General features: G+C 36.3%; 1 protein-coding gene across 1 annotated transcript in view; it reads left to right on the top strand.

Annotated features, from left to right (window-relative positions):
• The first annotated feature begins 719 nt into the window (after positions 1–719).
• slc35f3b (solute carrier family 35 member F3b) overlaps positions 720–15,575 on the top strand; it is a 35,701-nt gene continuing 20,845 nt past the window's right edge. Inside the window, exons 1-2 of the mRNA XM_016249814.1 lie at positions 720–842; positions 14,320–14,662. Of these exons, the coding sequence (XP_016105300.1) occupies positions 731–842; positions 14,320–14,662 (455 nt within the window). The 5' untranslated portion in view covers positions 720–730. The remainder of the gene's footprint in view (positions 843–14,319; positions 14,663–15,575) is intronic.

The raw sequence follows: 15,575 nt of genomic DNA, 5'->3' as shown, positions 1-15,575 counted from the left end.
CCAACTTTGGGTCAAATATGGACTAACCCAAAATTTGGGTTAAAAATGTAATTGAAAATGTTAACCCAACAGCTGGGTTAGTCCATTTTTGACCCAAAGTTGGGTTGAAACAACCCAGCATTTTTAAGGTTCTGGAAGGTGAATAATTCAGGTGGTTTTTTCAGAGAAGGAAGAAAACACTCCAACACTCTCTCCTGATCTCTTTCTCTCGCCATTGCTCTTGTACATTCCTCTAAGATGGGATGGGAATTTCCTGCGTCATGGCCACGGCCTGAACAGGCTTGCCTTAAATTGACTTTAGGGCTCCTGACCTCACTGACCTGATGTTATTTTTTTGTGACAGATGCCGAACTGTTTAATTGGAGTTTAAAGCAGTATTTCACTTAAATGTATTATTATTATTTTTTTATATTAAATTAGAAAATTAATTAAAAAAAATATAAATGTTTTAGGTAGCTCCTCATTTAAGCGTTAACAATTTGTCATTGCTGTTATGCAGTGTTATGCTGTTATGCAGTGCAGATTGCTATGTACCTAAGCTGTGAAAAACACGGTGCAAATCTCTATAGGGCAAAAGAATTGAACTGCAGCACCGTGACTGTCCCGCGTGGAGAATGCGGGAGGATACCGCAGAGTGTTTAGTGGGAGGGGAGAGCACAGTTCAGGGGTAGAGGAGGCGCACGAGACATTGAGAGCAGTTCGGTCACAATCAGCTTTAGGGATGTAGTCGATGCGGCTTGAGCTCCGTCTGTCCGAGCTCGTCAATATGAAGAAACATTCGGCCCGGGTCGCGCCGCTGTCCGCCTGTAACAGTCCGGTGCTCACCCTGACCAAAGTGAGAGGTACGTGCGCAACGGGCTCCGTCCGCAACGCGATTCGCGATTCAACCTCGTTCTGTAGGGCGATCTGCTTTCCTAACGCGCTCTTTAGTGTGCTCTGATGCTTTAAAACAGTCTTTGTCATTTAAATCGAACTGTAGTGCATACGTAAAATAGCATAATAACAAACACCGAGAAACACCTGTCTCCTTTGCGCATCACCAGTCCAGATGTTTGGTTGTTCTCTGCGCCTTTTATGGTTGGAATATTAATATTAACAGATCATCGCTGAGGTTACAATGCATCAGATCTTAAAACATCTGCATTCGTTAAAATCCTAAAGGCATTTGGAATCAATCCTATTAGTATTATATCTCCAAGAAGCATTTAAAATCCTAGTGGATTTCTGATTGTGATTGCTTCCAAATTACAAAAAGACCTTTACATTTTCTGACAAGGAGTTAAGAGAGAGGCTGATTATCTGTAAGTTTCTTGAAGATATCATCTGCTGTTTCTACTGAGATACAATGAACAAGTCATTCCTTCATTTCAGATGATGATGTGAAAAGTGCATCTGCTTTTTAATGCAGACAGAAACTTCACACTCTTCATTTAGATGCTGGCTTCTTCCCATTGGCTGAGACAGTGTTAAATTACTGGAAAACTGCAGATTATGTACTGCTACAGTATATTTGTACATTTTACATGCTGTTTATATGCTTGTATAGAACTGTCATTAATGTAGCAGTTGACTGAGGTAGGGGGGGGGAATTAGCAGCTGTATTGAGGCATATTGGCTGTAAATCATACTTTTTACTTTTTTATACAATATTTGCAGTAAAAATACATGTATTGTCATTTTAAACAGTATAATTTTCACTTCAAGTTTTAAAATGTTTTATTTGTACACTTTTCGTGTTAAAATTATTCATTTTTGTGCATATTGTTGTCGTCGTTATTGTTGTTATGTTATTATTATCGATCAGATTTAGGTGCATCCTGATTTCATAGCAGTACAGTCAATGTGAGCAGTGAGCTGCTTGGTACATCAGGCTGATTACATGTCCCATACTTTCCCATTTCTGTGATGTATGAACCCCGTATGCTGTTTTTCCAGAAGCTGAGTGTGTGTGCATTTGTGCTCCAAACCATTATCTATATTAATTCTCGTTGCATTAGCTTGCATTTTCTAGATGCCTACAAAGCATGGATTTTTTTTTTTGCTTTAATCTTAGAAAGCAGGACAGAACACAGGTACTCTGAGTTCACATTTTCCTCTGGTTTTGTGGTCTGTATCAAACTTGTATGAGCACAGACAGAAATATCAGCAGTTATTGTGAAGGTTTCACTCAGAAAGTTGTGGCAGGCAGTTTTGTCATACCCTGACATCTCATTTATGCGCACTTCATAGTATGAGTAAGTCTTCTCCAAGTGTCCAATCTGAAGTGATGACCAGCACCAGCTGGAGAAATGGACTACAAATCGACTCTGACTCACTGATGGAACTCATGTTTCTGAGACAGATACGCGCTTGTTATTGGTAATCACTATTTCTTTGCATAGTTTAATTGATTTCTTTGCACACATATTTGTGCATTTATATGGACTCTTGCTCAGCAAAGGGTCTGGCTCAGAGGCTGAGGCAGAATCAACAGAAGCTGCTATACTCTAGAGTGCGTTTGAGGTGGGATGTTTAACACTCTTTGGTTTGATCTTTGGTTTCAGCTCAGACCCAGCGGTCTACTCATACTGTTGCGGTGGTTTAGGCCTGCCTGCAGCCAAATTCTGGCAGCTTCTATGATTACTAAAAGCTTTATGCTGGCAGTGCAGAGATTTGTTGGGCCTTTTGGGCTTCCTTTGAGGTGAGGTACAGAAAATTGGGGGCTATTTCTTCGTCCATCCTATAGAAACCTGTTTGACATTTGGCCAAACCTTACAGTTGATAGATTCAACATTACAATTGGACCTTGCTCGACAATATTTTGTATGTATCAACACATTTGTTATGAACAACCAGTCAGTAAATACACAGATGCAAGTCTAACGAGCACGGTTATTGGTTCATTTCGAATTGAACATAAAAGAAAGACGACTCGCAGTTTAGTGAGGGAGTTATTTGTGAACGTCTATGAATGGTTCACTGACTGATTGAGTCAGATTCAATCCACGAACTGAGTAACCCATTATATAGAATAGTGAAGTCTTTTGACTGACATATTTAGTAAGAAACCGCGCATAAGAGGTGTTTGTTTGCAAATCATACATCATTGCTAGCACTATGTTTATTTTTGTTTGCAGGAAAACACTGGTCACAAACAGTTTTCCCAACTCCATTTTAGATCACTGTTGTACATTTGTTCTTTTCATCTTCACATTTGGAGCCCTGAATGTCCAGAAATCACCAAGTTCAGCTTTAATCAAAGCAGAATGTATCCGTTTTACTTAAACAACCACATTGCTATATGGAGAAATACAGTGTTTAGTTATTAGCCTATGTAGTGCGATTAATTTCAGCTTGAATGTTAAGCCGGAGGAATCTGAAAACGTGAGCCGTTCCTCCATCAAGCACTACATGTAATACAAGGTGGCAGAAGTAAGAGGCTGTGTAATAAACCTACAGTGAGTCATTACACTGATGTGACTCACACGCCTTCACTGCCAAACTCTTTCTGTTCACATCTTGGCTTTCGTAAGAACTCTGTGTCCCTGTTTGGAAGCCAGTGGGCTGTTTTTAGTTGGTTTTTGGTACATATCCAGCCATTTTTTATTGAAGAGTTTTAATCAAATATATTTCACAGCAGTGAGCCGGGGCACAAAACATCTATGTTGTTGTGAGTTGTTTTTCTGTCTGACATCAATCAGTTTTATACAGAGCTTCAGTCTAATAATAACTTTTGCGTGTGGCTTGTGATACGTTTGTGTTTGGATGCACGTAATCCCGACTAAGAGGCATTTTGCATGAGTGGAAAGGGGTGCTTTCGTCTCTTGTTCAGTGCACTAGTTAGTGGGTGAGATCTCATCTGAGCTTCCCTTCAGACGTTTACATTTTCTTGTTTGAATTGCAGAACAAAGATATTAAGAAAGTCTTTGCTTGGGGAAATTATTATTCATTTTATATTATCAGACAGATTTTTATTCCATCAGTAAAGTATAGGCTTATGTATACATTTAAATAAAAAATGTAATTACATTACATTATAATTGCTATAAAACAGTTCTGTCAAAACAAGAATGGACCACACATCTCCGAGCGACACAGAGTAGCAGTGATTCAGTGAATCAGCTGTTTTCGAATAATTCGTTTCAGCGAATGATTCAATGACTCGCTAGCCACTTGTTGTGTTCATGAATGAATCAGTATAGGGCTATTTGAATTTGATAATTGATTCTGTCAAAAAGACAGTCACTTGTCACCAACTACTGGAGTTTTACTATATTAACTATATCTTGAGGCTATGTATTACTGCAAATTTATTTTATTTTATTTTTAAATGCAACCTTGATTTGTTCACGCAAGGAATTATTTTTGTCATTGTTTTTGCCATTATTTTTTCTCCACAAATTAATTCTCCTGAAGTGCTGCTTATTTACAAGAACAGGACTTTATACATCTAGCAAGGCAGCATTTTATTGATGGGTTTTGGCACACTTGTCTCAGTGTTTGCAGACTGAACTGGATTCGTTTCGTACACTTAATTTGAAGGCTGCGAGCTAACTGTCAGATTACTTGGACACTTCACACTGTCAGTACATTAGTGTGGAAAGCTCTGTTTGGGGAGACACCTGCAGCACTAGCTCATCAATTAGATTCAGCAGGGGACTTACGGACGGTCTATTATGTATTGATCTAGAGCAGGAATGCTGGCGTGACTCCAGTCTGTTAAACTGCAGTCTTTATTCTGCAGGATCTACAGGCTGCGATGGAAAAGGGGACATTGAAGAGTTGGGATAGACTTTAAGGTGTATATACAGTATATATATATATATGAAAATATTACTTGGCTACCCCAAACTGTTGGTAGTGTATGACAGTTTCCAGAAAATGTTGTTAGATAGTTTAAATAGTTATAAATAGTTGTCAGACGAGTCACTGAATGAATCAATGAAGAAATATCTGTGGTAAACAGATTTTTAAAACAAACATCAATTAATCAAATATACTGGGATGAATCAAAATCTGATCCGACTACAGTTCATTTTTACATTATGTTGGTGAATGAACGGGTGAAAAAACTGTCAAAGTAATTCATGTTTTTGAACTAATCAGTGAATAATAGAACGACTCATTCATAATGTATGGCCACCAACTGGTGTAATGATGTAACCCACAGAAAGAGTCACTGAACGAATCAGTAAACAATTTTTTTGATAAACAGAAGAGAGATTCAGTGGCTCAGATGCCTCTGATGCTAAGTACTACAGTACGCAGCCATACACACACACACAAACAGTGGGCAACTGGCACGGTTATGCTTCTCTCTGTCATGTCCGTGAGCCGTGAGCAGGGTCACAACAGAGTGTGACATCTCGGGCATCTGTTCTTCTAGCTGGACACTGCAGGGTTCACTGACCTGCTGCACCAACACACACACTCACACAATCTACAGCCACTTGTTTTCATAGACTTCAATTTGACACACACACAAACTTCTTGCCAGCTCAGAATCTGCATATAGATAGATATGGTCTGACTGTGATTAGAATGTTTGGACCTACTGTGTCTGTTCTTCTAGCTGGACACTGCAGGGTTCACTGACCTGCTGCACCAACACACACACACACAATCTACAGCCACTTGTTTTCATAGACTTCAATTTGACACACACACAAACTTCTTGCCAGCTCAGAATCTGCATATAGATAGATATGGTCTGACTGTGATTAGAATGTTTGGACCTACTGTAACAGTGTGTTTAAGTGAGTGTATCTTCAAGCCGTGTCTTGCTGTATATTGTTGAATAATGTTTTTCTTTCATTGCATATCGAGAGATTGTCTTCTTTACAAACTTGGAACAGCACTGCTGCAGACCCCAAACAACGAGTTAGAAAACATATGGGTGGTGTCAGCATTAATGAATGGTAATTTCTGAAGGCCTTTATCATGCAACAGCAAAGCATCTGCTACTCTTATCAGTTCCGGACAGCTTTTTTATAGGAGTTTGGGATTGGTAAGATTTATTTATTTATTTATTTTAAATAAGTCATTTCTGCTCACCAAGACTGCATTTATTTAAACAAAATACAATAAATTAATAATATTGAAAAATATTATTACAAAAAAACATTTTCTATGTAAAAATATAACATTCCTGTGAATGCAAAGCTGAATTTTCAACTTTTTTCAGGATTTTTTAATAAAAATTAAATTCAAAAGAATAGCATTTATTTGAAGTATAAATCTTTCATAACATTATAAATGTCTTTACTGTCAATTCTGGCTGAATAAAAGTAATAATTTGTTTTAAAAAATCTTACCAATACCAAACTTTTGAACAGTATACTTTTATATGAATTAGCCGAAGAACAAATATCTCCATATTTTTCAGCCATTTGACGATATTCCGTATAAATGTATCTTATTTTCTCTAAATTTCTTTTTAGTCAGAGGACACTGATTATAGCATTAATGAATGGTAATTTCTGAAGGCCTTTATCATGCAACAGCAAAGCATCTGCTACTCTTATCAGTTCCGGACAGCTTTTTTATAGGAGTTTGGGATTGGTAAGATTTATTTATTTATTTATTTTAAATAAGTCATTTCTGCTCACCAAGACTGCATTTATTTAAACAAAATACAATAAATTAATAATATTGAAAAATATTATTACAAAAAAACATTTTCTATGTAAAAATATAACATTCCTGTGAATGCAAAGCTGAATTTTCAACTTTTTTCAGGATTTTTTAATAAAAATTAAATTCAAAAGAATAGCATTTATTTGAAGTATAAATCTTTCATAACATTATAAATGTCTTTACTGTCAATTCTGGCTGAATAAAAGTAATAATTTGTTTTAAAAAATCTTACCAATACCAAACTTTTGAACAGTATACTTTTATATGAATTAGCCGAAGAACAAATATCTCCATATTTTTCAGCCATTTGACGATATTCCGTATAAATGTATCTTATTTTCTCTAAATTTCTTTTTAGTCAGAGGAACCATCACATCAACACTGATTATTCAATTTTTGAGTTAAACATAAACAAATCATTCCATCAGAGTTTTAAATTGATTCGTGGAAACGAATCATACCAATTGTCAAGACAAGGCAAAATAAAAAGTCCATTAAAATCATCACATTCAGTGTTGCTCAATTTTATATCACCAGCAAAATCACTGTAAACATATTGTAAAAATTCCATATATATCTCCCAGAGTCAGTATTTCTGTGGTAACTGACCAGATGACTGACCGAGCACTTGAGCACCTGCCTCTTTACCCCTTGATGCTCAAAGTGCCCTTTTGTTTTTTTTTGTAATTAAAGGCCCTTTTGTGAAGGCCTGCACAATCAAACTATTAGAAAAATTAATGAATTATTATTTAGCCGTAAATAAAATGACCCACATGATGACCTTTCACCTGACGACCTCATCTGGGACATTCCCTCATGCTCAGACACCTTTAGTAATTAAGTGCACTACCAGGATACCTTCAGTACTGTCCGTGGCTGCCGGTAAGTGGAGTTCTCAGTGGAGCCGTGTGCTTGTTTACTTATTATTATTATTATTTTACAAGAATGACGTGAAGTGAGCATGCACAACTGTTGTTTATATTGCTGTGTGTAGCCTGTACAACTAATGTTACTTCTGGCAGTATAGGGGTCTGGTCTTTTTTATGTTGTTTGACTAAAAACTATTCATACTTTGAACTATTATTATTATTACAGTATTTATTTAAAAAACATGGAGCGCCTTAAAAAAAGAATTATCACAACACTTGTAAAACAGGCTTATACTGATTTTCTCATCCTCTGAATTATACTTATCAATATTTCCTGTTGTGAGCTAAATTCGCTACATAAACTTTTAAACTTCTTTTTCAAAACTCCATCATGACATTTGCTGCTGTATCAATGCAGAAGCATCCATATCGATGCGCATATAAGCAATGGATGCATCACAATATGTTGCTGCATTGATATTTTGAGCACAGCCCTATTTAAAGCCTTGTTCCATGTGCCCCTTTCATACTTTGAGCACCTGCCCCTCAAAAGGTCTCTGCACGGCCCTGTAACTGACAGCATGCCTCTAATCTTTTCAACAGAGCTTAACTTGCATGTAACATGGTATATTCCTTCAAGGACATGTTACGCATCTAGGGAAATCCACTAAAAACTGAGCTGTTCCCACAATCCATGGGATGCTGCACTGCAGAGCTGTACCACCGTCACCCAGATGGCAACACATTCATATTTCATCTCTAACTGTTTGAAGTCATGCACCGATGTCCCAGACACGCTCACGATGTCATTACAAAATAACATGGATCTGCTCTGTAGTGCATGTGTGATAGAGGAGACTGTGCTCTTTCATGCTGGTTGAGCTCAGTGCAGAGTTGGCACTACAAAGAACTGGCAGTTATCAGCAAGAGAGATCTGCACTGCAGAGACAAACATAAGAGGGAAGAAAGCTACCAAAGACTATGTATGCATTCAAAAATAGATAGATATGGGCAAAGTGAAATGGGCATTTGTGCGCAATTTAGAGACAGTTATGAGGCATATGTGACTTTAAAATGACACCATTTTAATAATTACTTAATCGTTTTGAGTTTAGCGGTGCACATGGTCACATTATTATGCTAGAATAGGGAATCGTTAGGAATAATCCTGTGCATATGTTCTACAATAGGCTCATATTCTGTGGCAGTCATACAGCCGTACCAAACAATCATCAGACATAATGACTTCCACAAGACAGCTGCAGTGTTGCTTTAGTATCAAGATACAATTATAGTTTTTGTTAATATTTAGAATGATTTTTTATTTATTTTTTCCCATTTTCATTTCAGTTAAAGTTTCATTTTTTGTGTTTTTGTAATTATTATTATTATTATATCTATATTGTTTTTATGGAACCTTGTTTCTGCCACGGGATTAAAACAATTTAAAAAGTAACTGCAACTTTTTATCTTACATTTCAGACTTTTTTCCTCACAATTCTTACTCTGAGACAAACTCAGAACTGCAAGATATAATCACAGAATTGCAAGAAATAAACCTGAGGTGTTAACACGCAGTTCTGAGAAGAAAAGGTCTGAACTGAGATATAAACTCGCAACAGCAAGAAAAAGTCAGAATTGTAAGAAAAAAAGTTGCAATTACCTTTTTTATTTATTTATTTTTTTTGTGTGGCAGAAACAAACAAACAAAACAAAAATACAGAATTGCGAGATATAACCTCAGAATTTCTAGAAAGTCAGAATTCTGAGTTTATATCTAATACATTTTTGTTCTAAGTTTGTCTGTCAGAATTGCAAGACATAAATGGAGAATTGTGAGAAATAAACTTGGTGATAACTCGCAGTTCTGAGAAGAAAAATCTGAACTGTGAGATATAAACTCTCACAATTGCAAGAAAAAATTTGCAATTGGGAGAGAAAAAGTCACAGTTACCTTTTTTATTTTGTGAAGGAAGCAAAGAAAAACAGAACTTGCGAGAATTCAGAATTCAGAGGGAAAAATATCACAGAAAAAAAGTCAGAATTGCAAGATTGAATGAATTGAATTCTAAATGTATATCTTACAATTCAAACTTTTTTTCTAGCAATTCTGAAAGATATAAACTAAAATCACAAGATATAAATGCAGAACTGCGAGAAAAAAGTCTGTGAATTGTGAGATAAAAAAGGCAATTTTTATTATTCCGTGGCTAACAGGGCTTCCATACTTTTTATAATTTTTTATTTCCGTTTTGGTTACTTTAGTACATCAACTTAAACTGAGAAATAATTCCATGGCAACTAGCGGAAATAAAATAAGTTTAAGTTTTTTTTATATATATATATATATATATTTTATTTTAATGTTAATGTTTATTTTTTAAGTTTAAGTTATTTTTTATGGTTTAAGTTTTACACTCTTAAAAATAAAGGTTTCAAAAGTGAGTTTTCGCAGTGATGCCATAGAAGAACCATGTTTGGCTCCCTGAGAAACCTCTTTTTATTGTTAAGTACATTTTAATATTCTAAAAAAATTTTTTTATAAAATTTCCACTTCCACTAAAAAAAACAAAAAAACAACTTTTGAGCAATGGAAAAGTTCCATTGATGTTTAAAGTTCTTTATGGAACCATATAATGATGCCAATATAGCTTAAACCAGTTATTAAGAGTGTAGTTTTAGTTAACTAATACTGGCTGCTGATACCATCATGGATCATCCATAATTTTTAAGACTCGCCATTATAGGCTGAAGGCATATTTTGGCTAATGCAAGAAATATAGTGAATGATAACCATTTTTCCATTGCTTATGGGTTCAGATTGTGAGCTCATTACATCAGCACCTACCAAATGGCATTCCCTGACACTCACTGTCACAGTTTTTGCTGAGTCTGGGTTCTGATTGAAATCTGTCACGTCTTTGAGGCTGAACTTTCGTGGCATTTTGAGACTTTTGAGGCTTTGACCGCTGCCCTCATTGCCGATGCACTTTGTCTGAGCTCCTCTTGACACGTCGATTCATTTTGAAACGCTTTTTGTGAGAAACACTCACTGGCCTGATTTAGCATCAAGCCTCTGGCACAGGCAGATTTTAATCTTCCCTGTCAAAAACAAGAACTGGTATTTGAAGCTATGATTCCTTCAGAATAGCCTCTTCAGAATTATTCACACATAAAGAAAAAAATGCTGATGCTAGTTTTAAAATCGGGGACCCTATTGAGTCACATTACAATAGGAATTATTACGTTTTCAAACTTCTTGATACCAAGGACCTCTAAAATTGGTGATTCTTATGAAGGACCAGCATTTATGCTGTTAACTGTCACTGGTCAACCGGTGGACCCATTTGTTATTACATGTTTATAACAGTAATATCTAAACCTAAAGTAATCTTGACAAACTATGTATAATTTGAAAGCTTAAAGACTCTAGTTTTCATATTTGTTGGCTGTTTTTTAATGTTTTACAGAGCAACTGTAATTGATTCATTTGGCACAAGAGTACTCATCAGAGTCAGTGAGCGCGTTCTGACCTTTATTTTGAAATAGCGATGCACACATAAAAATGGTTAAAAAAAAACTTTTTTAAATGGTTACATTTTCATACCAATAGTTAAAAAATAACATCAATTCAATTTTTTTTTTTTCTTGAGAAAAAAAGGTTTTTAAAAATGTTTTGAATATAAATTCTGTGTTTGTGAGGCAGTGCGAACTAACACAAGTCCAGGATGTCATTTATGTGATTGTTGTGTCTTGTGGTCCATTGGATGATCTCATTCTGATGGTAAAAAATGTAAATGGCCATTCATTTAACTTAGTCTTTTAGAAATTACATCAGAAGGTTTCTGTAAGAACCTCTTAATCATTTTAAATTGCAATGACGGTCAAAGACTTAGTCATTAGCAGTAAGTGACATTCTGATTCAGACTCCATCAGTCCCGCTGAAGACGTCCTTCTGAAGAACCTTCTCTTACTGTTAATTACACATGAATTAATCGAGTATCCTTGCAGAAACTTCATTGATGATAATATGATAAAATAGTCACATTATAGCATCTCCTTGTGGCAGCCGAACCATCTGCTTATTGTCTCCACATGCAGCATTGTTTTGAATGCACTGAGTTAATCAATGTAGATCTGGTTTTGGTTGAAAAGGCTGCTCTTGGCTGAAAAGTGCTTAGCTTGGTCTTCTTTGGTGTAGGAGTTGGTTGGTCCTGCTTGCCAGGGTTTGATGGTCTAGCTAGTCTGCACCAATGTCTGGAACACTGGTCAGCAACATAAGATAAAGACTTAAGGTTTATGGGGTCAGAATCTGAAGGTGAGATTGAGATGAATTTCACCTGAACTGAATTTGGATGCCCTAAACCAGTGGTTATCAGACTTTGGTGTAAAACAACATTGGGCATTTATTACTATGTACTGTATTTAAATTGTCCATTCCCATTTTGAAGTCTTTTAACAACAACAACAACAATAGCAATTATTATTATTCTAATTAATTAATTATAATTATAATAATATTATTATTAATAATAATAATAATTCATTATATTTTACATTGGGTATTTATTTCTTTATTTTCTGTTTTCTAACACAGTGCACATTTCTTTACAATTTCTGCTGAGCTCGTGTATTGAGTACTGTATTTGTGATCATGTGTCTCCAGAGATTTCATACTGATGATCAGTTTCCATGGTTACTACACACGTTCACTGCTTTCAGATAATTACCCACATGTTAAATACGCAGTGGTAGTGGCAGCTCATTATGAGGGGACAGGGAAGCGGTGCATTGGTTTGAAAACATATACAGTAATGGCAAAGTGCAGTGACAGCTAGCTTTTGTATTCAAGGGTAGCTTCACACAACCTTGAACAGTTTGCATTTCATGGGCCATTTATAGAGGTTTGAGAGTCCCTTGAATAGTCTGACATGGAAAATACTATAAAAATACAAATTATTGCTTATTATTTGGCATTAGACTAAAATGTAAGGTTGAATTGAGCAAAGAAGAACTATCTTTGGGAGTAAAACATACTGTTAATTTACTGTGGTGTATGATATGACAACAGCCTCCACAGCGAGTGTGTGTGTAAATACAGATTAGCGTACACTATAGTGTCAGTTTACACATACAACCTCACGTGGGTGGTGTTATTTGACTGTGGGTTATTTGATTCCTTCTGTATGGAAACTGTAACTTCTGTCAACAGAAACAGATCTATCGGTGATCATGTTGTTAGTGTTGAGCTTTGGATGTTGAAGGCTTCTCTAGGCACATCCCTAGGGGTGCAGGTACAAGAAGGGTAAGAGTTTGCTTGGGTGGACTGATGAACTATGAAAGCACAATCAGGGATCTCTGCAGAAACAGAAAATCTTACATAACACCAGCAAATTATTGAGTTGGTTCAAAGAGTCTCTTAGAGTTTGGGATATGGATCCTAATACAGCTTCTGTACTTTGGGAGAAAGCATTATGGTCACCTAAAATACTTTATAAAAGAAAGTAGGATCACCTAAAATGCTAGTTTATGCTATAATACAGTGTTGCTTCATTATATAATTCTTGTGTTTTAGCAGGTGCTGTCGTCTTACAGTCTTCACTTAGGATCTGTCTGTGTGAAATGTCTCTAGGCTGTTGAGGGTGTCAAGAGAAAATCATCTTTCACTTTGAATCACTTGCTATGATACAGGCTAGTTTGTGATATTATTAGGCCTGCGCATGAATATATGATTATCGAGCTCTCACTGTCGTTCATTTGAAATGGTACCATGTGTCTGCAAAAGTCTAAAGTCTAGAAAATCAGAATTATCTACTGTTAAGAGACCAATAGAGTAATATTAGATAGTATGTAATACATGCAATGAAAATGGATGTTAGGAAAGATTTATATTTCAAATAAATGCTGTTCTTTTAAGCTTTCTAAAAAAAAGTATCACAATTTCCACAAAAATATTACGCAGCACTGTGTTCAACTTTAATAATAGTTAGAAATGGTTCTTGAGCAGCAAATCAGCATATTAGAATGATTTCTGAATCATTTGAAGACTGTAGTAATGTTGCTGAAAATAAAATTACATTTTAAAAATATAATAAGATTTTACTTTATTGTGAATAGCCTTGTAAATGAAAGAATCATCTATCATTACTTTAAGTATGTTATTGTGCTTCATAGAGTACTCAGATGCTTCAGTGCTAAGGATGCACTTTTTTCTCTTTATGGATAAACAGATTGAATCCTCCACCAGGCGCAGGCAGGGTAATTACTCCACTCGTTTATTCTGCGTGTGAATAGATGAAGGGCTATTAAGAGCCATTAAGAGCATTTATGAATGGATGGTGGGCTTGAGATGTGCTTATTTGATAGCACTGCAGTTCTTGAGAGACTCCAGACAGATTCCATTCAGAGTTTCTGTATTAATAATATTGCTTTTTCAAGTATTACCCCTTGGCACTTTAAAAGAGTTTCTTTGTTAAATGAGTAAACCGTGCTATTGATTTCCTTTTGGACGTTTCAGGAAATGTTTCACTTCTTTGGTGAGAGGCATTGTTTGGAAGTCAGTGGATTAGACATCTATCATGTCATTTGAGGGAGTTTTCAAATGGCTGAAAAACTCGTGTAATGCTCATCACTATTTCAGTTTCATCACTGAAAACTTTCACTGCACAGATTAGTAATAGTGCAATCCTATAGTGTTGTTTTACTGCAGTTTATATATCTAAGGGGAGCATTTTTACAGCGTCAAGTGATTTGATTGTCTGTTCACTGTTTTCTCAAAACCATAATAAAAAAAAGCTAATAAATCAGTAACTGATGTCATTTTGTTTGCTTGTAGGGGAGGACCGGCCGAGGGAGAACATCGTGGGCAACGCAGATGGACAGGCGATGGTGGGCGGAGCAGGGGTGGAGTCAGGGGCAGGGAGGCAGCGATTACACTGCTGTGTTCGAGTGACAGCCATCCAAGTGCGAAAAGCAATATGGGGCGTGGCCATGGTGATGTGTGTGTGCTCATCATGGGCAGGCTCCACCCAGCTGGCCAAGCTGACCTTCAAGCAGTACGACGCACCGTTCACTCTCACATGGTTCACAACCACGTGGAACTGCCTCTTCTTCCCTCTGTATTACATCGGCCACCTGTGCAAGAGTCCTGAGAGACAGACACCAAAACAGAGGTTTAGGTAAGAATGTGGTGAGATCCGTGAGATTGCGTTTATCCAGCAATGCACTCTGGGATTGCCTTCTTGGTGAAGACTATACAGCTTATTAGGTTCTGGAGCAGAGCGAAATATTAAAAAGTAGTACAACTGAAATATCCAACCGTTTTGTGTGAGTATCACAGACATCTGGAGAATCTGTTTCTACTGAGGGGGACACCGAGGAAATTCCATGCCGTAAAGCATGAACAGTTTGTCCTTTCCGGGTTTCTCCTTTTATCTTCTATGTGCTGAATACTAAGCAGGCTCATTGCTTATTTAAACTGAGTCGTTAAAGGAAAATACCCCTCTGCTCTGTCTAGTAAGACCAAAGTAAAGAGTGTTGGGAAGTAAAGCAATATACTGTTGATTCAAATGCTTCTTTTTATTTAATCATTTAGCAAATGCTTTTGTGTAAAATGCATAAAAGCCCAAGCAATTTATCACGCAGGAGAAAACAATATTAGCAGCACTGCAATACAGGATTTGAAGAGAAAACACCAGCTGTGGAGTACAAAGGCTGCAAAAATGGAGAAAAAAGAGAGCGAGAGATTTTTGGTTAAAATGAGGTGACTTTATTTATAGTTATGCGTTAATTAAATGATGAACTTTAGCCAACTCCATTTATCGAAAGTCTAATGTTATTAAAAATAGTAGAAGCGGATGTTTTTTTTTTGCATGTAGCCGCAGAGACCCATTTAACATTTTAGAGAATATCAGTGAAAAGTCAGAAAAGGTCCTGCTGCTGTAACCATAAACATGCTTTTTTTCTTTCTATGGGTATCAGCCAATATGCTGACTTTAAAAAGTGATGTCAACCAACCATGATGTGTTGTGCATTGTACAAAGACTTTGAATTGAAGTAAATGGACCTCTGAATGCCTATTCAAGTACAATG

Source organism: Sinocyclocheilus grahami, unplaced genomic scaffold (genome assembly GCF_001515645.1).
Source record: "Sinocyclocheilus grahami isolate Dianchi unplaced genomic scaffold, SAMN03320097.WGS_v1.1 scaffold955.1, whole genome shotgun sequence".
NCBI lineage: Eukaryota > Metazoa > Chordata > Actinopteri > Cypriniformes > Cyprinidae > Sinocyclocheilus > Sinocyclocheilus grahami.
This window is presented reverse-complemented; position numbering and strand designations above follow the sequence as displayed.